This window comes from Trachypithecus francoisi, unplaced genomic scaffold (genome assembly GCF_009764315.1).
Source record: "Trachypithecus francoisi isolate TF-2019V2 unplaced genomic scaffold, Tfra_2.0 Lachesis_group16, whole genome shotgun sequence".
NCBI lineage: Eukaryota > Metazoa > Chordata > Mammalia > Primates > Cercopithecidae > Trachypithecus > Trachypithecus francoisi.
The window spans coordinates 50,672,705-50,699,807 of NW_022681461.1; the positions used below are offsets into that span (position 1 = coordinate 50,672,705).

The following is a 27,103-nucleotide window of genomic DNA, read 5'->3' on the forward strand; positions in this document are numbered from 1 at the left end:
AAGTAAGACCTCCATCTCTACAAAAAAAAAAAAAAAGAAAAACTTAGCCAGGCATGGAGGTGCGTGCCTGTGGATCCAGCTACACAAGAAGCTGAGCCAGGACGATCACTTGATCCTAGGAGACTGAGGCAGCAGTGAATCGTGTTCATACCACTGCACTTCAGCCTGAGTGACAGAGCAAGACTCTATCTCAAAAGACAATAAAATAAAATAACAATTACTGGAAAAATAAGGTTATATACATAATTTTATGTTACCACATACTTCACTAAGTTATCCATAAAATCAGGCACAGGAAACATTTGTCACAATATAAAATTTTGTCAAAACCATAAACAGGAAAAATAGAATAGATCCTGTATCTATCATTTGAAACGTAAGTGTTATCAAAGATGGAAAAGCACCAATTTGCAACCCCAATAAAATAGTTAATTCAGGCTCATCAAAAAAAGATCAGCAGTAGATGCTAAGACCATTAGAGAAAAGATTATTGTAGCACACGACATTTGAAAGATACAAAGTGTCATCATGCTAGCAGCAGTAACCACAAAAAAAAGACATAATTTTATATAAAAAGTCTTAATCAGATTCTTTTCCTCTACCTTCTGTCCCTCACAAAAGCACATATACTATCTCAATCCCACTGTAAAAAGAAGTCCTGGAAATACCTTACCATTTCTCTACCTAGCTGTGTCCAATATGGCAGCCACTAGCTACCTATGACTATTAAGTCCTCTAATGTGGCCAGTGACTGAGGAATTAAATGTTTTATTTTAAATAAGTTAAATTTTAAAAGCCACATAAGCCTAGTGGCCACTGTTTTAGACAGTACTGCTGCAGGGTATACACAAACCTAGCCACAAAAGACAATATAAAAAAATCACAAGCTTAAATTATGGGCAGGCTTAAGGGAAAACTGTAAAAACTTGTAAAACTATTTTATAAGCTTTTATCACCAGATAATTCTATATCAGGAATTGCCTGCTTTGAACTTTCTTAAAGCATATTTTCTTGACTACATAAAAGAAATGCTCAATAAAAGCTTGCAGAATTAAATTTATAAAGCTTTAAACATACCCCAAAACATTGAATTACCAGGAAAACTACGGCATTTAATTAAATGAACAGGAGTACCCTGATTTAAGATGTCACTATTTTCATGACTGATTTTTAAAAACTGATTTGCAGTTTTCATTTAAATTAATAAGCTCTGGCCAGCCATGGTGGCACATGCCTATAATTCCAGCACTTTAGGAGGCCAAGGCAGGTGGATCACCTGAGGTCAGGAGTTCAAGACCAGGCTGGCCAACATGGTGAGACCTTGTCTCTACTAAAAATACAAAAAAATTAGCTGGGCATGATGGTGCATTCCTGTAGTCCCAGTTACTTGGGAGGCTGAGGCACGAGAATCGCTTGAGCCCAGGAGGTGGAGGTTGCAGTGAGCTGAGATGTGCTACTGCACTCCATCCTGGGCTGGGCAACAAAGCGAGACTCTGTCTCAAAAAAATAAAATAAAATAATAACATAAAATAAAATAAATAAAATAAAAAGCTGCTTGAGAACATTAAAAATGTAGTCTCACTCACAAAATGTTATTATGGGTCCCTTGCAATTACACATTAATTTTAAATCAGCTTGTCAACTTACAAAGAAGCCAGTTGGGGTTCTGACTGATAGGGATTGTACGTAACCTGAAGCAATTTGGGGAATGTTGTCATCTTACTATTAAGTCTCCCAATCCATGAACATGGAATAGTTTTCAATTTATTTAAATAGTTCTCTATTTCTTTCAACAATGTTTTATAGTTTCAGAGCACAAATTTCACATCTGTTTTGTTAAATGTGTTCCTAAGTATTTTACTCTTTTTGATGTTATTATAAATAAAATTGTTTCCTTAATTTCATTTTCAGATTGTTTACTGCAAGTATGCAGAAGTACTTTCATTTTCAGATTGTTCACTGCAAGTATGTAGAAATACTATTGTTTTTTGTATACTAATCTTGTATGCTATAACCTTGATAAATTCATTCATTATGGAGATAGCACAGGTAGTACCTCAATTCGTAGGGCTCATTAGACTAATAAGGTAATTATTGGAGAGTACCCAGTATTCAGCCTGGCACACAGTAGGCCACTAAAGTAATTTTATTTATCTAGGGCCTTACAAAAGTATCTTACTATAAAGTTGTTATTTAATACCACTTATGTGCAAAGGTCTGAATAACACAGTGACTTAAAAAACATCCTGTCCATAAGGAGCTAGAGGTCTTACTGCAGAAACAGATCATCCTTGTCCCACAAGTAATTTGTATAGACATCAGATTAAAAATGTGAATAAGATTTCCTTTATAACAAATTTACCTTTATATACTGTTAAGAGCCTCAGAAGACCATCTACTTTTCAACCATATAAATGAGGTTCAGTCCTCCTTCTTCTTTCTATGTTTATTACTAGATTGTTCCATAACTCTTCTGAACACCAGTATTACTGCAGAGTGGTGTCATGTATTGCACTTGACCAATACAATAGGAAAGTTTTAGTGTCTTGTAATTACTAGCTTTGTTTTTTCTTTCTGTGAAGCCTATTTTATGCTTTCGAATTTTCAGAAGTGAAACAAAAAGAAATGGAAAATAAAAGGAGTAAGAGATTACTATAAGTAAGGTTCCTATAGAACTGCAGTCACCAATTCTACCATTCTACAGAAGCTTACTAATATTTTTTAACTAAAACAATTTTTTTCCAAATAGTATTTTACTTTAAACTTAGATATCTGCTTAGTGTTCCAAAGCACCATTTAAAAATCAACCAGGTCCTGTTTCTGTCTCAGCAACATTTGCTTTACTTCTAAATAATTGTTAAATTACATTTATTTGTTGGAAGAAAGACAGCCACAACCTAACCACAATTTGTGCCACAAAGTCCAATCTTAGCCCAGATCTATTTTTGGATTCATAACAACTTGAGCTAAGAAGAATTTCATCACATTGTTCAAGTTGGTCATAAACAGTCTCTGAAAAGAGAAGCAAAACAACATAAAATGCTGCAGAAACCAAAAATGATATAAAATATGAAGGATTCAGGTTCAAACATCGGCTATACAAATGGAAACATAACTGTGCTCATCTTCAATCTCTACTTACCACTTTATGTTCCCAAAAAACTCTGTTACCAAACTATAACTTATTTAAATTGCACTGAAATTTATCCACTTACAAATCTATCTCCCCTTCACCCCACATATGAGTCTCTGAGGGCAGAGAAGCCATATGTCTAACTAGATGTGTAAATTTGGAAGAGAAGTAGGATGGGTAACATAAGGCATTTCCATCCCACCCCAATACCATCTAACCTGTAAGTTCTCAAAAATGTCTTTAGTTTTGCTTTTACCATTCTAACAGTTGCCATTAGTCATTCTTTAGGTGAAGACACTACAGACTTCAGTGAAGCACTGCTCAGACACTACATAAAAGAAATGACACAGAACAAAATAAAGTTATCTAATTACCAGAGGTGATCAGTGGATTAAATCCATTTAAGTTTTAGCTGATTTACCTGATAGACAGTACACTTCTAAAACTACCTTTCTGAAGTGCTGAGCCATTTAAATGAAACCAAATTAAGGTGATTTACCAAAAGCTGTCCAGAGAACCTGGTGGAAAAGCTAATCAATTTAAGCAAATCACAACATAAGTTTCCTTTTTTTTTTTTTTTTTTTTGAGACGGAGTCTCGCTCTGTCACCCAGGCTAGAGTGCAGTGGCGCAATCTTGCCTCACTGCAAGCTCCGCCTCCCGGGTTCACGCCATTCTCTCTCCTGCCTCAGCCTCCTGAGTAACTGGGACAACAGGCGCCCGCCACCACGCCAAGCTAATTTTTTGTATTTTTAGTAGAGAGGGGGTTTCACCGTGTTAGTCAGGATGGTCTCTATCTCCTGACCTCGTAATCCGCCCACGTTGGCCTCCCAAAGTGCTGGGATTACAGGCGTGAGCCACCGCGCCCGGCCCAATTTTCTTTTCCAAATTAGACTTACTTTCCTCAAACCCCATTTTGCTGCTCTAGGTTTCTGATTAGGCGAAGAAAGGGAAACAAAAATTAAAGGGAAAAGCACAATATTCAATGATTAAGAGATGTACCAAATTTCCATTTATCCAGAAGACTCAAATCATTAGAATTTTCTTTGAGTATCATGTAATGATGACTAATATTTATAAATATGATCCTAAGACATAAAGTTCCTCAAATGCCTTCAGAATTTCTGAAGGAAAACTAAATTGCATTCTAAAACAATTAGTAACCAGATGTTTAAAAAAAAAAAAAAGGTAGCATGAAAGCTATCATGTTTCTCCCCATTGCCCATGGTAAACATAACCAAGAACTGAACATTGTACTAAGCCAGACTTAGGCCTCAGAATCCTTCTCATTAGACCAACCTAAAAGTAGAGACATGACCTAGAAGCATGATACAAACAGAGTAAAACAGTGATGAGCTTATGACTTGGAGTGAAAGGCCTAAGTTTAAATCTTAGTTATGCCACTCTAAAAAAGGGTGACTTATATAATCTATCATCCAAAAAGCAATAGTTTTGTCACCAACACAGGACAACAGGCATATACTTTGACTGTCCCCAGCAAAACAGGGCATAGAGTTACCATATTCATAGGCCACGTGGACCATAGGCAAGTTAGTTAATCTTCAGTCTTGGATGCCACGTCTGTAAAATAACAAGGTGGAAAATTAAACCTTCAGTAACTATAAATTGCTTAGCTTTCTTCTTTTTTCATCTATATAATACTATATTGTACGATGCTAACCCAGTAAGTTCAGAAATTCCAAGAACACTGCACTTATACAGCCCTATAAAGAGAACCCTCAGATGAAAATCCATCTTTGATAGATTCAGGATAATTTTTTTAAATCCACACTGATTCTCTGTCTTACCAAATGCTTCACTTGCAATTTCCTAAAAAAACAAAAAAACTTAGTTCAAATTCTGATACCTGGGCAGTACTAAACACTTAGAATTCTATTTCCGCAGCTTCATTTTTCATAGCTTCATAAAAGCACTTATCTTGTTGTGCTGTTATTGTGCTTCGTGTGTATGGAAAACATGCCTGATGCCGGACTAAGCACTTCCAGAAGACAAGAACCACATCTGTTCTGTTGCTATCCTCAGTGTTTACTGCAGTGCCTGGCACATAGATGGTGCTCTATGTTGGCTGAATAAATGATCAATACTTTAGAAATACAACCCCTTCCTTAACCAACCCCAACTGGTGTACATTCTCAACCCACGAAAATATTCTGTAAGGATGTATCTTCTTTTCCCATCTGAGTGTTCACACTCCTCAGGAATAACAGCAATCCACATGTTTCTTCTCTATAGTGATGTCACCTATTTCCCGAATAAGGAACCCACCTTGAAATCCAACTAGATTTTAGGCTTTTGGGAGATTCCCATTTTAAATCCTTATTCAGAAGCTTCTGATCCTTCACACACCATCTTTAACTCTTAGTCTTCTTTCAAAGAAGCCAGAATTGACTGACTGAACACCCACTTATCTCCACCCATTTCCACTTCTTTTCTCCTACCCTCAGTGAACTCTTTTCATCCAACCATAACTATAGAGCTTCTCCCTAGAAAGTAACATATACATGACAGAGATCACTCTACTTATTATGGGAGAATCAGAATCCAATTGGAAAAAATTTAAACCAAAGCAAATTAATACAGTCAAAATTCAATGATAAAATGGCTTTAAATTGTGACAAAGCCCCAGGGATCCCTAAGGCATTTCTAGGGTTTCTTTAAAAAAAGAAAAAAAAAGGATAGTGAATCACAGACATGTTTGCTTTTTCTCTGCACCATTGCCCCCAGACTCAGACTGCTGTAGGGGTTGGGGGTTTGGAGGCAAAACAATGAAGCATTTGACAACCTCAAAAGGTCAGAATGACATTCTGGAAACAGTCAAACTTCACTTTGGGCTACCCATTGAAGTACAGACATACCATGATACACTGCCCACCTTTAGTTCAGAATGTTCTCCAGGTGAGAGGAACAAATAACTAAGGCATTTTGTATTCCAAAAGATGTCTCTGGCTTCCAGATCAAAAATAGTCATAGAAAGTAGAAAGTTTATGCTGCATGTTTCTAAAAAAAAGACATGAAAACTTACCTAGCAAAGCCTCACACTTCACTATAATAAATGATCTGCAACTGACTGTGGAAAATATGTAACTTTTACATGGAAAAATACTTAGCTGTAGCAACAGCAGACTGTTCTTACCCCAAGCTAAATAACAACAGCAATATGAAACTGTAAATGTCTACTAAGATAGAGTTGGAAACTTTGTGACTCCACTATCCCTCCTCCCCCAGGGTTTCTTTTGCTCCACAAAAATAATTTTAGTCAGATGGGAATAGGGAAAAAACTGCAAACAGAAAGAAGTGTAGTTTCAACGTGAGTACAATATTGAGTGTCCTGAAAGCAGACAGAGCCTCAATAATGTAGCTTCAATAAAAACTTCCTAAACCCTTTCTCTTTTTGTTCCTTTGAGAAAATGAAGCAATTTGCATTTACAGCTTAGTTCCTGTTTCCAAAATATCCCTTTAACTTTTTCTTTTCTCTTTTTATGGTAGGTATAAATAGCACCAAATTGTCAAATTACAGCTATTTTGTGTGCTACCTATACAAATAGGTCTGATTTCTGGCCAGTCATAAAACAATTACTGCCGAATTCCTCTGGCTCTTTGATATCCAGCTTGTCCACAGGGCTTCAAAGCTAGACTCCAGGACTTTTCTTGGGGCACTGCTGAAAAACAACCTCAACAGAAACACAGAAGATAAAATGTTCCCACTCCTATAAACACACAAAGATAGAATCCCAGAAGTAAAACAATTCAGCAGCATTGTGGTGGGTTTTTCCCCCTCACGATAATTTCAGAGTACAAGTATTTTAAATTAATTTTAGCGATATGAATCAATGAGAATTTCTTCCCCCTAACTCATATGGCTATTTTCTCCATTTTCAAGCCTCCAAAAATTAAGAATTACTTTGCTTTCAGAAAAATTTTCTGATTTACTAAAATAACTTATCCCATGGGAACTTAATGGGATGGAATGAAAGTTCAGCTTCTTGAGCACATAAATAACTATACAGCATAGGATTTATTCAATGTAGCAAAACTCATTCAAGCTAGAAGCTTTCAATAAGGTTAAATGTGGTCAGAATTTCAATAAAGGAATTGTATGTATGGACAAATTATGTTTTCACTATAAATTAACAGAACTTTACTCTCACATGGCTTATAAAAAAAATCTACATTTGTATATGGAATATGTGAGATGAACGCACACGCACACACAAATACCTAACACATATAGCACATGCATGTGCTCAGGAGTGACGGACTATTTCCTGTTACCCCACTGCAAAAGCAATACATTTATTACAAGGAAGTAAATGTTAAATCCTGATGGAGACACTTACAATTTGGCATCTTGGAGGAGTGGCAAATGTAACATGATTATGAAATCTCCTACTGCCAGGCTCTAGTAACAATGTTTTATTAAGTTTGATATATACATACACACACACAGCATATGCACACATATATTTATACATCTCCACTGAAAAAGAGAAAGACATGTCACTTTTTAATTCCTCCTGCCAATGGCATCATGCCAAATAAATTTTTCCTTAACCCAATATTTTTGGCAGCTTTATAATATGCCATAATTCCACAAATTAAATAGTTGGCTAATATGTGGCTCTGAATTAAAAGTAGACATGATATAGTCTCCCTCTATATATGAAAGATCATTTTTAGATATATACATAAAAATAAAGACTACCTTTGCACCCAAAATCTGCCTCTAATTTCTCCTCCTCACTTTCTCTTTACCATTAGCAAGAATTAAGCACTTTTGAAACATTAATCCAGATCTGATTTTGGCAGTCTTCTATAATCTTATCGAAGAAACCACTTGGACATATTTATCCAAAGACATATAGCCACATTGTTTTTTAAAAATCTATACAGTAAGTCAACTCTTGTAAGAATATAGGTGAGCCTTCTAATTATAACCCAAAAACTTGGAGCCACCTGTTTACAGCTCTGATCTCAAGAACACCACTTTTACCCCTTAGGTCAAATCTGGCACCCAAAACTTGGTACTAAATTTCCTCAAAACAATGTGATTATGTAATCTCTCAAATTTAATTACGTGTTTTCCTCTGAATTTTGTTAACTAAGGCCAAATGCATTAACATACAACAAAATTCTCAATGTGAGTGATAAAAATGCATTAAAAGTAACCTTTAATCTATGCTATTAACTGATTTTATTCTATTTTGGCACGTTTGAAGTAACTCATCTAAGGATTAGTTAGGCTTTTCTACACTTCTTTTTATCAGGACTCTACCATTCTTGATTTAGTTTTGAGAGAAAAGGGTTTGCAAAAACTATAATAATCTCACAGCTGGAGATGGCTGGAAAGTCCGTTAGTACTCATTGTGCCCTAATTTGCAGGAAGCCTTTGTGCTCTTCTACTCCTCGTTTTACATGCTGAGCAGTTTTCACTGATAAAGTACTTATAGACCAGTTATTTTAGATTAATGAAAAGCCCAGTAAAATTTTATGTACAGTGGCTGTGAACTTTCTCTTTAAAATACTGAAATGTATCTTCAGAGTCTTGATTACATGAAAATCTTAACCCTGGTAATTTGTCTCAATAGTTTTCATGTGAATAGGCAAAGGCAGTCTTTAAATTGTTTAAGAAGTATTATTTTCAAACACAGAAGGTATCCAAAATTTCATACTATGAATTCAGATTGAATGGCTGAAGCCTCAGGGCAAACACACTGATTTAATCACATAGCAGTGGGTTTCAAAATCTTGCCTTCTTCAGACTTAACAATAAAGTATTTCCCTGCCCTTTAAACCTATAGCAATAATGCAAACACATTATACAGAAGGACCCAACATTGTTGAAATTTTGTTGGGATTTTTAACATTACAACATCAATTCCAGGAGTACATGGTGTCGTTCTAACTCTGCGCTTATCCAAGATGAGATTTTAAAGTCAATGAGTTAGTATTTCGTCTGAACTTCAAGCCTAAAAAAGGACATTTAAATATCCAATTACCAAGGATTATAAGTCAAACTCAATTTTCACAGTTTTCTAAAAGTCTTCAGATACAAAAAAGGAGTCTAACTTTAAAGAGTCTAAGTTGAAGTTTTTAAATATGTACCAATATAAGCAAAAATGTTGAGATTTGTTATATTTCAAGACATGAAAATATCATCACGTTAAAATTACTCATTTTCTGCTATACTACCTTCCTGTAAATCAGAAATTCAAATCAGAGTCATATAGATTCATATCGAACACAGCTAGCATATCTGCAAAGTAGAAATGATAGTGTCTGAAACTAATAGGGTTAAACAATTTATTTTGTGAGGCCACTGGCAAAATCTACAGCAGCTGTCTAACTTTGCCTTTAACGATCATAGCAAAAGCTCAAGGAAGTGATCCAATGCAGCACTGGTCTTTAGTAACCAGATCGTTTCTATTTCATTTTCAGCCAACGGAATGGATAACGAAAACAGAATTATGCCTCAGTCGGTACGTTTACTTGACAAGCTAATTTTTAACAATGTTAAACTTTTATTCACATATATGGCCAGAAGTAAGTTGTATCTTTTTTGTGTGTAGATAATCTTAATAACTTTTAAATACTGGTTACACAAGGTAAAACTTCAGATGGCTATCACTTTAAACTCACTTATAAAAACGACTGGAAAATTTTTTAGCTATTCAAGAAGATATTAAGCTAAAAAATAAAAGGCAAATGATTAGTCATTGCTGTAAACTGTTGAGCCACAGATGTTTGATTCTTTCAGTGAAGAAAACTGCAGGATTTATACCATTTTATGTAAGACCTAAAACAACTGTATAATGATTTTAATAAAAGAAACAAACTCAATTCCTCAAGGATTACAATTTCCTACCAAAAACTACTTACACTGTTCAAAATAAACCAAAAATAGCTCTCTCATTACATATCATCATCCGGTTACTATCAATGTATCTATTCCTACATTCTTTTTTACTTAGCCTGAGGAAAACAGGAATTTCAGACATCTAGCTAATCGGGACTTATAAATATTTATTTATTTATAAACTAAGTTTCTGAAGAATGTGAATAAGGGAAACAAAGTAATTTAAATAAATGACCCAACAAAGTTATGTTTATTACTCTAGTTAATAACCAAGGGTTCATACTAGAAAGAAGCTGCAAGATAATTTCAAACTAAGTTATGTTGGAATAGGTATGACTACAACGTTCCCCATTTTGATACTTATGACAACATTCCTCATTTCAATATTTCTGATGCATATGTAAATCTATTGTCTTACTCAAGTAATTTGCCTAAAGAGCAATTTTAATCCACTATTTAACATAATTCCAATCATGTTTACTTCCACAAAGGTTTGGGCCAGAACAATTTTAGTTAGATTTTAAGCTAGTATAACATTTATACTATATGCCACAGGTAAGAGATACTAATTGATTATAAATATATCAAATACACTTTCTAATTATGCGTCCTATATCATCATTTTATACTATCTTAAGTAGATAAATCTCACTTCAACTATTAAGCATTTGAAGACAATTACTAAGTATTGGTTTTGTAAAGGAGTACAAATTACTTAAAATTTAATAATTAAAGTACACGCACAAATGGATATTCCTAAACTGACACACTTACGAATGGCTTACTGGTTTTAAAAAGTAACTCCCAAATGCTGGGTTAATATGTTTCACTTTAAGGACTTAAACCATAACTTCTTCAAATAAAATTAAATAAATCAGTTTGCAAGTAATTAATGATGAGAATTCAATAATGTAAAACTATCCCTGCGTATTCTCTATGGCTGGGAAATTTAGCTGGTTATGTTCATATAATACACTTAGTGGGTCTTGGAGCCCACTGCCTGTAAAATCTCCCATGGAGATTCAAGACCACCCATTGAAAATAGTACAACATTATTGCCTCCAGCAAGAAGCTGGTACATAGGACTGGTTATTCAAGTCTTTTAAATACTATTTTATTGAGAGATTGCGGGAGGTGGGGGAGGGGTGAAGGGGGATTCATGAGTGGATGGGGGAGGAAAACTCAGAAAAAAACGCAATTTCTAAAGCAGAGGTTCCTGCTGTACCCCCTTCACCCACCCGTACTTTTAAAACAGCTACATAAACAAAGTAATAAGTGCTCAATTTCAGAGAGAATTACATTATACTTCATTTGAACAGGCTACAAAGTACTTTTATTTGAAAAGCTGCTTCTGCTCTGTTATAAACAATTTTACTCTGCACCAATTTCAGACAAGAGAAGATGGCTAGGGAGTGTGGGAGGTGGAGTTAGGAAAAATTCACTCAGTGTCTTTCAATGCCTTAAATAGTTGATCCAATAAAGATCCTTTAGAGAAAACTTTAAGTCTATTTTTTTTCTCCAAGTAAGCAAATCATACAGGAGTGCTTTTCTTTTCTAGGGTACTGCACCCTGTCTCTTTAAATTCCAGGCCTGCCCCATTTCCCACGCATTCAATGAAAGCCCCACGTTTGCTGGCCTCCAGCCCACAATGTCAAGTAGTTCTCTTGCTATTGAATTTCAAGATTATTCTTTTGGATCATTTGCCCTTTAGTTTTAAGCACGCCAAAGCAAAAATAATGTCTTTCTACAATAACATAAAGAAAACTCAGAGGTCTTTACAAGTCTACAAGTAGAGAACACCTTGTCCTCTGGTTCCTCTTTCACTGCAAAATATGCTCCCACTCCATATGCTCCAAATAAGGGCAATTTGTACACTATCGTCATCTACCATAGTTTTGTCTGTCCTATAACAAAATTTTATGAGTATTTTTATTTAATTTGGTGCCAATTTGGAATCTCTTTGCAATACTCAAATCAGGTCTTCGTATTGCTCAAACTCTCCACTCTCCAACTTGGTCTCTGGGGTATTTGGTTATAACAAGTTTTAAAACAATTATTTAATTTTAAAACTATTATTTTATTTTTGCAGTTAAGACATTTATATAAATTCATTTACTAATAAAAGTAGCAAATAAATATTGCCATCTGCAGTCACTGTGCCAAAGAGTACATTTTCATCATTCTTATACATACCTTAATCCTGAAGAAAGGATTCCAGGCCATTATAAATCACATTTAGAATTCTCTCAAAAGGAATAGACATAGTTAAGTAGAAATTTGTCAGCAGAACTAAATTAAGTTCATGGAATATAATCTTATTCCAAATGCTAGCAAACAGAATTTGAAGTTGCAATTTTATTCAAGCAGCTAATAAGAAATACCCAGATCACAAACATCAATGTTTACATTTCACAAACATTCTAAGGTAGAGTTAATCTAATTGGAATGTATGGATTTTGTAAAATTATCTACTACTAAAGGGAAAACGTCCTCATTTTTATTTGACATATAGCTTTGCTATGCATTAGTGCACAGCACACTTTTAAAGTTTAATGTCAAAATGCAAATGTGTTTTCTCACAGATTATAAAATCATGGACTTATTTAGATAAATTTTAGATTGCAGAGAGACCTTGGAGACAACTAAAATTAACCTCCTCATTTTGCAGAAATCACTTTTAGTTATGTTTAAGGAATATTCATATCAATCTGCATTGTACATAAAACATGAAATTATGTACTAATTTCCCTTTGTAAAAACCTCTAGATATTTTTGCAGCTTATATATGAAATATTAATAAAATCATCTTAGTATCAAAATAGTTTGTATTTATGGAATTATGTATGAATTCTCCATCCAAAAAGGACCACTTCTTTCTCTGCCCCAAATCTTTTTTTCTCTATGCCTTATGTTTAGTACTTGTTTTGGTACTTTTTATTTCTTAAAAGTTCATATCTAACTTCCAAATTATATACAAAGAGGCACAAACTGGAAATGAGTCTTTTATTTCCAATTATCAATACTATTTCTTCTTCAATATAATCACCATATATCTAAACAACATGATGAGTCTTTTTATTTGTAGTTGATTATTAAAGTCAGATGTAAGCTCTAGAAAAATTTTTAACACTACACAGCAAGATAGACATATTAATTATCACAGTTATCAAAACTCCACAGGAAAAAAAGACCAGAACTTTTCAAAAACATTCTTTAGTACTCCAAAAATGTATGCTGTACTGATATATTACACATGGTATCTTTCTGTTACCAAGACTATCCTATATGAATACTCATTTATAAATCAGGTTAATCTCATTACTTGTATAACGTCAATACAAAACGTTAAGAAAGGTAAGAACATTATCTACATGTCTCAATTTAAAGCTTATGATCAACTTACGAAACATTGTGCAAATACTCATAGTAACATTAAAGGAAATGACTCAAAACCACAAGGTGGCAAAAATGTCAAATAACAAAATCTGAAAATGTTTCTTGGGAAAAACAGTCTTAATCATGTTCTAGGTTACTTTTAGAAAAAACTAAAAATCCTATTGTAAATGTGCCCATACATACATTTAAATACTAGTTTTACTTTCACATAATATGAGTCATTCAAGAAAACTTGAAAAAGTCAACAAATTTTACTGACAACAGTAGGAAGTTCCTGATATCCCACCTCCCGGAAATCACTTACATTAATATTCTATGATAGCATTTCTTCTCATCTTTTCAGTGATGTATTTTTATCTGTCACATGCTTCTCAAAAGGTGGGGTAAAGATGAACAAATCTAGCCATTCTAATACAGAAAATGAACTAAATCAATTATGTTAACCTAAAAAAGATACTCTGTCAAGAAGCATTAACTATAAGCTATTATGTAGCCTTTGCAACATAAGAAAATTCCTATTTATTTGCAGCTGTATTTTAAATGGCTGCATTTGTGTATTTTTGGATAAATTAAATTATTGGCTCTAGTCAACTGCTTGACAATTTCCTTTATGTAATTGGAATGCTAACTAGAATTATTTTTTTTCTTTGACCTAAAAGTTATATAGCATGTTACAACTGAAGAGTAGAAAGGTACTTGCTTTTCAGAACAACTTCAACTGAGCATCTGAATTATTAAATAGAAAACCCTATTTATTCTTATATGTATGTATACAAGTATGTTAGATGATTAAAGATTTCATATACTTTCTTCTAACCTGTTTACATAATATGGACAGTCCTCAATTAGCTTACATGGGCAGTCCTCAAGTATTACTCTATTGATAATATAATCACAAGTAATATCTGGTAAGTGATACTTCAGAAAAGCAAATTAAGTGACAAAATTTCAAGGTCTATTTTATGTAAAAGACAAAAAAAACATGAAAAATCCAAAGATCTAATGGCATGGTCAAGAGCCATGTTTGAGGAAGAAGTTTCCTATCAACACTGGGTGGTCTTCTGAGTTCTTGAAATTCTTCAACCTACAAACAGTTGATGGTTGAGGTGAATGGCACCAATATGATCAGAAATTAACTTTTTACAAGTGTAACTTAATCTCTTATTTGGTGAATTACTCATGTTATCTTCTACTTCCCTATTACTGCAGCAAGTCTTTCACCCATTTCACTGTCCATTCATCATAAGAAAAGATAAAATTTCAATACACTGATGTTCATATATCGATATTTTATTTTCTCAAAAATATCATTCTCCAAACTACTACTTAGGAAGAGTGAGAAATTAAATACACCACATGTCTATTGTCTAGCATGATAACCAATATAGCTATTTAATAAAGGGTAGTTATTATTTCATTGTTATAAAAACACTAGATCAATGACAATTGCAGAATTTATCCTTTTTAAAACTCAAGGAAAAACAGTATTTTCAGAGCTGCCAAAGCCCACACAGTTTATTCAGTCCAAACACATCCTTTTTACCTCTCAGGCCAGGGCCTTTCCTGCCGCATTGCTAAATACTGCTCATACAAGTTACTGGACTACATTAGACTCTTATTTTTAAAGTTAAAAGGCTGGTTGTTATTTCATGGATTAGGTAGTAAAAAAAAATGATAGAGCTGGCCAAGTCCTTCGAGTTTGTGTCTAGCTTTTCTTTTTAAGCATCCAAAGTAAGTGAAGAAAGAATAAGGGAAAAAAGAGAAAAGAGAAAAAATCATTTTTGCCTATTACAAATGCTAGAACACATTCTAGAAAATGTGATTCTCAGCAGACACAATGTTTCCTGCTAAATTCAAGTGGTGGTTCCATTTACACAAAGTCAATTATTAGAGGTGCAGAATAAATGAGTTTCAGAAATCTGAGTAATAATTTATAACTTCCAGGAGTGGAAGGTAAAGTCAGGGATTCTGAAACCCTTTTTCTGACTTGCAATACCTGCCTTTATATGGTTGCCAAAAACTTCCAGTGTCAAGACATCACATTGATGAAGCTATAAGTAGTATCTACAGTGATAACATAGGTCCCATCCTTTTTGATGTATAACTCTAATGCAACACAGGAGGAAAAAGAGATAACATATACAAAGAGAGGGGAGTGTTAGACCGATGAAAGCATGTAACGCATAACGCGTCCTGCTTTGGTGCTCCATAAAATGAGAAAAGTTAGCTTCCAACCCACTAGTTACTATTTCTGTGCATACAGAGAAAAAGTCATACAAGAAGCATCAGACAATCTTGAACCGTGTCAACATTTTCAAATAACCTATTCCACTAAATGCAAATAAATCTCAACAGCCCAAACCCCCCATTTTTCACTGAACCTCTATAAAACAGCTGCCTATTATAGAGCAGCAGAGAAATAAATAAAATGAAGGAAAATATTATGTGAAATAGAAGAATGTTTCTTTGATATAAAAAAGGCTTTCATTATTTTGCTTTCATTATTCATATTAATGAAGTATTTGGGGTAAAGGGTAAAGATGATATAAAGTCTACAATGAACTTTGTTTTTAAACACCCAAAGTGTTTTATATGTTTATCAAATGAATAGATACCTGGAATAATCAGACAGTATGCTATCCCCAATACCATCCTTGGAAGGTGGCAGGGGAAATTGGACATAAAAACCTATCTGCAAAAATGAAAAGGCATCATTCAGACAAAATTTATATCTGAAAACATTGAGAGGCAAATCACCTCCCTACTCTCCAAGCCACTGCTATTGTTATTAATACTTCAGGAAACTGTTAATATATATTTTGCTTTTAAAAATCAATATACACACACAGAGCATTTGGCCTGGTATTGATGAGGAAATAACTGATAATTTCTACTGGAAGGGAACAAAGAAAACAAATCTAGTTTTGACAAAATCAAATATTTTAAAATAGAAAAAATGTACTTGGCTCTGAGAATATCAACTTCTAATATGTGTAATAACTCCAATTAAAGGTAACTAATCATCTTTATAATCACTAACAAACATTATTTTAAAGATAAGCAATAATTTTCTTTAATAAAAAATGGTGACTTGATTTTATCCAAAAAGTTAATTGTTAACTGCTACATACCAACTAAATAACACCCAAATGCTAGCCTTATCTTTTTAGAAATTCTATCGTAATAGGCTTCTTCAGTCTTCAACCACTGCAAACTTATCACACTTAAGTTAAAAGGATTAAGTCATGCAACATTACTTCTTAAAACAACACTCTGCATCCTTCATGTAATTGCAATTCTTACCACTGGGTGAGTTGGGGACAAAATATCAGGAGATAACTACCACTCAGCAACAATTTTTTCTAAAGATTTAATCTCAAAGGAAAACTTTAATTCATATAGAGAATTTGATTTTGTTTGAAAGTAGCTATAGACTTTTTCCTTTTAAACAGCATCTACCATGGTGACCACTATTTAATTAAATCCTAGATCATGTCTACAAAAGCAGCTATTGCTGAACATTTGTCTGCTAATATAAGTGAATAATTACTCAATGTTTTAAAAGTAAACATTGACCACCATTTATTACTAGTTATCTTTGCACAGGCATACTTGTGACTCATTGTGTCTACATGCAAGATCTCTCCACATTTCTAGGCTTCTGATTAAAAGTAAAACGAAAGGGTAATTGAAGATGAAGAATCCCAAGTGTCCTTTCCAGCTCTAAAAAGATACAAGCACACTGAAGGCAGGGACCTCCTCTTACTCTTATTTGTATCTCCCTCAGTCTTTCACTGTATCCTACATATATAATGCCTTTTGGGTAAGCACATTACTATGGCCACTAACTAAATTCTTAAATAAGACCCTAAGCCCAGAGAGGAAAACAAAACAAAATAAAGCACATCAATCTGACAAAATTAAAAGCTTGCATATGGCGAAAAGATACCATAAGATAAAAGAAAAAAATGAGGCAAGATATTTTCAACACAAATAACAAAGGAAGAACATCCTACAAACAAGAAAATGACAAACATCCCAATCTTTTTTTTAAGAAAAAAGATATAAAAAGAAGTCAATAAAGAGGAAATCAAAATAGTCAATAAATACATATAAAATGCTCAATCCCACCAGGAACCAGAGAAATGTAAATGAAAACAAAAAGATACCAAATTTCAACTCTGAAAAATAGGAAATATTAAAATAGCCAAAATTGGCAAAGATATAGGGGAAAAATGGTACTCATTTTCTTGACAAAGTATAAACTGTCACAACCACTTTTTAGAGCAATCTGACAACAGCTAGTACAAATGAAGACACACATGCCCACAGCTCAGTAACTCAAAATCTAGGCCTATGTCCAAACCCCTGTTCATCTGCACAAGGTAACATGCACAAAGATGCTCACTGCACAGAACAGAAAATGACCTATTTATTTCTTAATAGGAAAACAGAAAAGTAAGGTATACAATATATTCCCATGATGAAATACTAAGCAGAGGCAACTGAAGAGAATGACGTGGCTCTTTATAGATGAAATGTGGATAGGTTTAGAAACATAATTGAGCGGGTGAAAAAAGCAAGATGAAAATGTATTCACTCATAAAACTATTCTGGTATTAAATAATGGCAATGGTTATACAACCTTACGAATATACTTGCTAAAAACCACAGACTTGCAAACTTTAAAAGGGTGAATTTTGCATGTGAATTATATCTCAATTGAAAAAAAAAGATTCACTAGCATGATCTTCATGTTGATTTTAAGACACAATACATTATTATTTGTAAGCAATATAAATGTGCAAGAAAAATAGAATGGAAGAAAGACAGAAGGGTTGGAAGAAAAGGCTGGGAAGCATTTTAAAATATTAGCTGCATCTCTAATAGTTAATTCTCCAGAATCCGAACAAGGAATCAAATATGATAATATGTAAACATTTACTCATTCTTGGTAGTGGGGATTTGAATGTTTGTTATATCATTCTCTGCATTTCCCCATGCTTTTTTTCTTTTTTTTTTTAATTAAAAAAGCAGCCATGGACTACAAACGGCAAAAAAGGCGCATCACAAAAGACAAATGGTAAATAAATACATAAGGAAAGATATGTGGCACTGCTAATCATATAAATGCAAACCAAAATGAGGTCGTTTTTCTATACAGATTGGCAAAGATTTTTTTTAAGCTGTCAATTTCTAGTTTATATGCCTGAGGAAATATAAACTGGGACAATCTTTTTGGAGGAAAGTTTGGTCATATATAACAAAATTTTAACTCTGTATACCTTTTTACTCCAATACCTCCCTTCCAGAAATTTAACATAAGTAAATTATTAGAAAAAACATCAAAATGAATGCCAAAGATGTCCATCACAGCATTATTCATAACAAATCAAAACTGGGAACAATCCAAATGAAGCATAATAAAGCCATATACAATGTCATGCCAGAAAAATCCAACAATTTTAAAAGATGATATGCCACAAAGGTAGGAATGTTCCTCTGTGCTTTATCTCCAACTCTAAGAAGGGTGCTAGGGCCAGGTGCGGTGGCGCATGCCTGTAATCTCAGCACTTTGGGAGGTAAAGGCGGGAGGATCACCTGAGGTCCGGAGTTCGAGACCAGCCTGGCCAACATGGTGAAACCCTATCTCTACTAAAAATACAAAATTAGCCGGGTGTGGTGGCGCATGCCTAAAATCCCAGCTACATAGGAAGCTGAGGCAAGAGAATTACTTGAACCCAGGAGGCAAAGGTTTCTGTGAGCCAAGATCATACCACTGCACTCCAGCCTAGGTGACAAGAGGGAAACTCTGTCCCAAAATGAAAGAAGGAAGGAAAGGAAGGAGAGAGGGAGTGAGGGAGGGAGGGAGACAGGCAGGCACACACACACATAGTAGGAGCTAAAAACACACACACACACTTGTTGAATGAATGAATGTTACTAGTTAATATTGATGTGTATGTGTATATATATATAAATGTCTAACAAATATTAACTATGGTTATATATGAAAATTTCAGATAACTTCTCTATGCTTTGACTTTTCTACAATGAACAAATATTTATAAATTAGAAAAAAACATTTCATTTGTTTAAAAAAATGAACAAGGTTCTTCACAAAAGCTACAATTGTGCCATGTAATTTCCCAACTTCTATTAACATCTCTTCTGAAGATTCAAAACAAGAAAAGTTCTATATCTGAGAACTATAAAAGTGATGTTACGTAGTGGGGATTACCTGTAATAAACGACTAGAAAGGCAAGAAAGAGGCCAAGGTTGGTCCATGGAAGACCCGTGGGAAAGAAACTTCAAAGAACCAAGAGAAGGAACAAAGGACCTTTAAGGCAAAATTATCAAACCAAGTGATATCCCTGCCTGGCCTACTTCACAAAGATAGGTAGCTCTACAGAGGGGCACCTACAATAATGAATATAAAAGACTTCTGCATAATTCAGGTAATGCATCATAGAATGGACAGTGATAGGCCTGGCACAATGGCTCATGCCTGTAATCCCAGCAATTTGGGAATTCGAGGCTGGTGGATTGCCTGGGCCCAGGAGTTGGAGACCAGTCTGGGCAACACAGTGAAACCCCATCTCTACCAAAAAACACACACACAAATTGCCAGGCATGGTGGTCCATGCCTGTAATTTGAGCTATTTGGGAAGCGGCTTGAGACCAGGAGATGGGAGGATGGCATGAGACCAGGAGATGGGAGGATGGCTTGAGTCTAGGAGGTGAGGTTGCAATGAGCTGAAATGACACAATTACAACCCAGCCTGGGTGACAGGGTCAGACCCTGTCAAAAAAAAAAAAAGAATGGACAGTGATAATAACTATAAAATATGTCCAGAAAAACCCAAGTTTAAATTTTCCTTTTCTGAAAAAACTATTGTTAGGTAATCATTCACTGGAATTTAATGAGGCAAATACCTTGGAAGATTTACCTTTTCTGCTTCCATTTAATAAATTTTTATTAGCAACAATAATAACAATCAGCTTCCATGTATTGGGCAATTTATGTGTGCCAGATTGTATGCTGAATACTTTCTACCAGCATTTCTCAGAGTGTAGAGTTAGGACCTCAGTATCCCTATGATCTTTTCAGGTGATTGGTGACGTTAAATCTATATATATAATAAAATCTATGAAGTTATTTGCCTTTTTCTTTCCCATTCTCTCATGAGTGTACAGCAGAGTTTTCCAGAGGCTCCAGCACATGTGATAACACAATAGACTGAAAAGAGAAGCGGGTAAGAGGACCTAGGTGTCTTCTATTAAAACAAAGAGATTTGAGGGGGGGAAAAAAAAAGTAAACAATGTCCCTTTTGTCACTGTTTTTAAACAAAATGTTAATTTTTCATTAAAATGTTACTTATATGTTAACATGTAATAAGTTATTACCTTTAAACAAATTAATAATGTCTTTTAGATGTCTGCATTTTAATTTCTAATACAGGAAAATTAATAGATATAACTTACACAAAACAACTCTTTGCGTTCCTCAATTTGTAAGTGTAAAAGGTCTTAAGCCCAATAAATTTGACAACAGTTGATTTATATTTCAACCTCAACTTAATAGTTCTATTTTATCATCATTTTCATAATGCAAATGAGAAAACAGATACAGAAGTAACTTGTCCAAAACCACACAAGGAGGATCTTAAACCAGCATTTGAATACAAGTCTGTAATTCCTAACTCCAAATTCTCTTCATCTTTAAGCAACAATATCTACTCAAGATATTAAAGATCACTTTTAGATCTTTAACTTTTAGATAGCTACATGCTAATCCCTATTTTTAAAACAATATTCTATATGTTGGTTCTTTATTCTTTTTCAGTTTTAAAAAGTAATGTGTGCTTATTGTAATGTTTTAAATATACCAGTTAACTTTAAAAAAAATTCAAACACTACAAAAATAACCTCCCATCACCCCCACCATAAGTAGCTACTAAAGAAAACTACTGGTAAGAGTTTGATGCCCGCTAATGCAAATTTACTTATTTATAGACATATGCATGTATACACATACATATACTTATCTGCACAAGAACTTTTTTAAAAAATGAGATCACAATGATTTAGCGACTTGCCTTATTTCACTTAATTCTTCTTGAAGATCTTCCTGTATCTACAAATAGATACACCTCTTTTTACAGATTATCATTTAATTGTATCTAGTTGAGGGCCCCTATATGGCTTGCTTCCAAATTTTGACTATTACAAAAACAGTCACAAGAAACATGCTGTATCTTTGTGTACTTGTGAGAACATATTTGTCAGAAAATTCCTAGAAGTAAATTTGCTAGGCTAAACAGTATAAACATTAAAAATCTTAATAGACCTTGCCAATGTTCTCCAAAATACCCCTGCCCAATTTACATTCTCGCCCACAGAATATGAGATTTCCTCCAACAATTCAGCTTTTTTTTTTTTTTTTTTTTTTTTTTGAGACGGAGTCTCGCTCTGTCGCCCAGGCTGGAGTGCAGTGGCCAGATCTCAGCTCACTGCAAGCTCCGCCTCCCGGGTTTACGCCATTCTCTCGCCTCAGCCTCCCGAGTAGCTGGGACTACAGGCGCCCGCCATCTCGCCCGGCTAATTTTGTATTTTTTTAGTAGAGACGGGGTTTCACCGTGTTAGCCAGGATGGTCTCGATCTCCTGACCTCGTGATCCGCCCGTCTCGGCCTCCCAAAGTGCTGGGATTACAGGCTTGAGCCACCGCGCCCGGCTACAATTCAGCTTTTAAGTGCCTTGGAAAATTATATTTTATGTGCTTCAAAATGCACAGTAGTAAAACTGTACTCGCTGGTCATCTAAATTTCATACAGACAGACCCTACACAAATAACACTCACTGAATGTATCACAATAGTCACCCATCTTCATTTTTTTCCTTATATATTTTAAATGACTCAGAAGAGAAAATATACCAGATGCACACAACTTCTTAGCTAGTAAGCCCTCAAATATTAGTTACCTTGATAAAAACTTATCCAAATTATTTCAGAAGACCATTTAACACAAATCAAACTATGCAGTAAAGCTGGGCTCTAACACTTAAAGGAAAATTGTTAGAGTGGATTTATTAAGCTTTATCTGCCCACTCAAAGGACTAAGGCTACAAATAAAAAGCTATCAAATCATACCAGTGGCCAAATTAGCTTCCATAAAATAATAAGCAAAAGATTTCATATCATAAATGTCTGTGAAACAAATTGCAGTAGTAAGGATGGCTGTAATTGGAAAGAAAGTTCAAATTCACATCATACTAAAAACAAAAACATTCATATTTTAAAAGAAATGTTTCAAATGTGACTACTAATTTCAGTCATATCAGACTAGTACAAATCTTTGGTACTAATAAATAAGATTGTCCTTTTTTGCAGGTAGTTTAAAAACGCATCATACTGTGGCCTACCTGTTTTGTCATGGCTAATAGACATTTCAGGCTTCACCATTTCATCAAAATCTCTTTTCTAAGATTTCGTGCCAGTAGTTTTAAACTGAAGGTCTCCCACACATATTTATGACAGAGTAAAACCTCATTAATTCAAATCCAATTAGCTCAATTCTGAAATGGTATACATAATTCTCATTAGGCCACAAGTTAAAAATACTATCATTTCTTCTCCTACAAGTTCTAATATTACTGTGAAGTAAAGGATATCAACCTGAAAATCAATTCACTTTTCCAAACCAAAGATTTACAAAACTAAGGAGTCATTCATCTTTGTGGTTGAGCAGTTCATCCTCAGTCCTAAGGTTCATCTCTGTTTAGCAGCTACTGTATACAGTGAAAGTGATTCAGATTGTCACTAGAGCCAACACAGCTTATTTATTATAGAATATGAGCATTTCTTTTAAAGATCTTATAACTCGGATTTCTCACAAATTCATATTTGCAGTTTCGCCAATTTCCAGTTGGTAGAATTTTACTCTATCACTTACAGATCTATAATATAGTTAACATAGCACCCTAAAAGGTACTGGAAGTAGACATAGAAATTCTTGGCGTTCTTATTCTATATTTATTCTTATCATTTTGAAAGACTTTATAAGCCAAAAAATATGTCCCAGGATTAAGTGGCATGTTTGGTGTTGCTTGAACTTACCACTAACTATTCTCAATGAACAGAGAAACCTTCTCTTGCAATCTGAATCATGTGTAATTACAGTATGACAAGGTCTCTCCTGGGCGATATAAGCTGGCACTTTTCCCAGGACTTGTCACATCATGGGAAGCACGCATACAAATAAAAATCCAAAAATAAACATTTTAAAACAATGGCTTATGGACTGCATAGAGAACCTCCACAGTCGAGTATAAAAATTGAGGAGTCCAACCAACAAGCAGACATCTCTCACCAGAGACCTCTGAGAAGGCATCACTGCTATCAAGCAGCTTACCACGCCTAGCAACAACTCCCAGGTGTGGCCTATGTGAGCAGCACCCTCATGTTCCCTCAGGCTGGACAGAAAATCGTTAAGTATAGGAAATAAAAGTAACGTCAATACACACATCCACTGAAGCAGAAAAACAATGGTAAAATAGAGGTTGATCATCTTTAATTTTATAATGTCAATTTGTTGATTGTCAAGGTGCCTAAACAAAGTTACCTTAAGAGCTACATCTTCTGCCAACTGAGTTAATTTTCCTAATAAATGTTGCTTTTTAAAAGCTTATTTCACCTTGAAGCAAACTGTAGCCAAGTAGTAGTAATAATGTGTACCAAGGATATTAGAAGGTGGTTTCTTTTGTTTAAACTCCTCTGCTCTACAGACACATGGAAAGGGAGCAAGAGATTCCAAGAAGCATCACACCAACCTCATCAGTGACAGAAACTTGACATCGCTCATCCTTACCAGTTTGGAGGAAATATGAAATATTAATCTCTGACTATATTTTAACAGAAAATGCTAACAAATTTCAAATGTTATTCCTATAGGCCATGCATATGTCTAGCCCTCAATAAGAAACTGGATTGGTTTATTAACCATCCAACAAAGACCATCAAATTCAACTGTTCAAGTTTTCAGGAGGAGATACAAACCAAACCACTAAAGGCAAAAAATACAATCCTACTTCCCATTACATGAGCTCTGGAAACAAAAATAAGCACCAATACAAACCCCTGCCACCTCTAAGACACACGGCATTTCTACTTTCTTTATTCAGCCCCCAGAATGTTCAATAATTTTCACATAGCTCTAAGCGGAATGGATTTATTATGATGTTACTCTAAGAAACGGCAGGAGTTCTAGATGCCAATAAAGATTACGGATCAAATGGAAGATAACTACTAACCATTGTGTCGACTTAGATAAATAAACCTGCTCGCAAACAAAGCACCTTATTGTATTTGTACTGTTACCTTCACTAATCCAACTAAAACAACCACACATTAGCTTTCCAGAGGTTGAAGGGAAAAGAAATCGGTATTTCTCAAACCCTCTTTAAATTTCTTTCAAAATGACACTCCGTTTTTTTTTTTCCCAAAACTGTCCTGCCCATTATGGAAAATGTTTGGGACCGCAGAGGCCCACTAGGATTATGCAAACTAGACTCCAAGGCTAAGAACCAAAGTGGGGAGGGACTAAAGCAAAAGGCTTCCTCCACAATGTTCCTCTTAAACTTAGCTTCGACCTTTGCAAGAACCGTCTCCCTGCATATCACATCCGGCAGACACTTTGTAAGGTTGCTCAGAATCAAAGGAGCAGTCAAGTGCCAGGCGAGGGTGGGAGGAAGGAACGAGTAAGCCCCCCAAGTAAACATAAAATCCAGACTGGAGTGGGGTGTGGCGGTGGCTAAGCCACAAAAAGAAAAGTCTATGGCAACTGGTACCTGGTGCCTCATACACAGACAGGAAAGCAGAGAAGACCCTAAAGAGAACTGACTTGCCAAGACCGAACAATAACTACATCCAATACATTCTTTGCTAATAACACAGGTAAATCTTCATTTCTCTAGGACACACACACACACGCACGCAAAGTGTTTATTCCCTCCAGCCCCATTCCCCACATCTCCAAACTCAACAACTAATTGCACCTTCCCCACAGAACCCGCGGCTAACCCCAGAGGACTCGTGAGGGCTGGCTTGGGATGAATAAACACTCGACACCTGACGGTCCTTTCTCCGCGGTGACTTTCACCAAGCCGAAGTCGCGCGCGCGCGCGGGCAGGCGGGAGCCGGGACCTGGCCCGCGCGGCGCCGCGCACCCGGATCCCGAGGCTACGCCGGCGAGCGCGGCGCAGGGGGCGGGGAGCGGGGCAGCAGGACCGCCCGGGCCAAGCGATTGTTTCCTCGCCAAGCAAAGACATTTTTTATCAAGACCCTTTTGTATTCGAGCCCTACCTCTTTTTGGCCTAGGAAAGCTTTCGTGCAAGTGGAAGACGACTTTCTCCACAAAGTGCTGTATGTTACTGTGCTCCGGGCCGCGTACGAACACCATCCAGTCGTGGGTGAAGCCCTCCACGGTGGGTTTTTTCCTCACCTGGGCGCGGTGCCCCAGCTCCAGCTTCACCTGCACGGCACACTGCGGGCAGGGGGAGGAGAGACAGCCGTGAACAACAGGAAGGCGACGTTTCGGCAGTGAACGTTGCGCCTGACATTTTTTTTCCTCCTTCTTGAAACGCACATAAAAGGAAACGGCGGTGCCCTCTGCATCCACGTTTCACGCGCGTGGGCGCCCACATCCCACACCCCCAAATATACCCGCCCGGCCGGCCCGGCTCGGCCTCAGGCGCCCTGGGCCCCGCATCCACATCGGACAGGATTGTAACGGAATGTTATCCCCAGTCGGGAAGAGGGTCGGGGAAAGAGGGAGAACACACTCAGCCACGACAAGCACGATAACAAATGCATCGGAAACAAATCAGAAGGCAATGCCGGGGCGGTTTCCCGGCGTGGAAGGGTAGGTGGCTGGGACCCAGAGGGACCGAAGGGTTCCTGGCGAGCCCCCTCCCCGAAAGTACCGCGGCGACAGGCACACGCCGAGGAAGTCTTTGTGTACGTGTGTGTGTGCGTGCGTGTGGAGCGCTGTGCCAGGCGGAATGGAAACTACAGGCAGCCTCTGCTGATGGGCACAAACTCCCGTGCTCTTGCCACGGGGTTCGTGCACAACAAAAATGAGACATCGTCACATACATTGAAACACACACACAAGCCCACAGGAAAACACACCGAGGCATCCATAACTTAAAGCACCCCGCACCCCCCCAACTAAAAGCCCCAGGCGATCGGCGAGGCCAGTCGAACCGAGCCCCCGCAACACACTTTCAAGAGCCAAAGTGGCTCCAAAGTATCTCCCACCTCCCCTTCAAAAATGAAATTCAGAAAGGCAGGGCGGCGGGCGGACAGCCGCCGAGCCTCGACTCGCGCTCAGCACCCCCCGGTGCTGGGGCAAAGTTGCGTGCGGCCCCGCCGCTGTCAGCCCCGCACACTCCAGCTCACACACGCGCGCCGCGGAGAACGCACCATCGTAGCGGCCGCGGCGCTTTGCGGAGGTGCGGCCGCCGAGGCTGCTCGCCGCGTCCCCGGACTGTGCCCGCAGCTCCCGGCAGCGGCGACTGAAATATGGCTGAGTTATTATTCGCCTCCTTCCACCGTGAGTGTGTGTGTGAGTGCGCGCGTGTGAGCGAGAGGGAGTGTGTGAGTGCGCTTCTTGTGATTGCAAAGAGGCGAGGAGGGAGGG

General features: G+C 36.4%; 1 protein-coding gene across 3 annotated transcripts in view; it reads right to left on the reverse strand.

The window, feature by feature from the left end:
- Window positions 1-27,103, reverse strand: part of MLLT3 (MLLT3 super elongation complex subunit) — a 277,218-nt gene that overhangs the window by 249,572 nt on the left and 543 nt on the right. Inside the window, exons 1-2 of one of the 3 annotated variants that reach the window (XM_033237449.1) lie at window positions 26,887-27,092; window positions 25,765-25,945 (exon numbers count right to left, since the gene is read on the reverse strand). In XM_033237449.1, coding sequence (XP_033093340.1) covers window positions 25,765-25,945; window positions 26,887-26,889 — 184 coding nt within the window. In that variant the 5' untranslated portion in view covers window positions 26,890-27,092. Of the gene's footprint in view, window positions 1-4,650; window positions 4,713-25,764; window positions 25,946-26,886; window positions 27,093-27,103 lie in introns of those variants that run through there. The other 2 variants (XM_033237450.1, XM_033237448.1) reach the window with 2 other exon arrangements.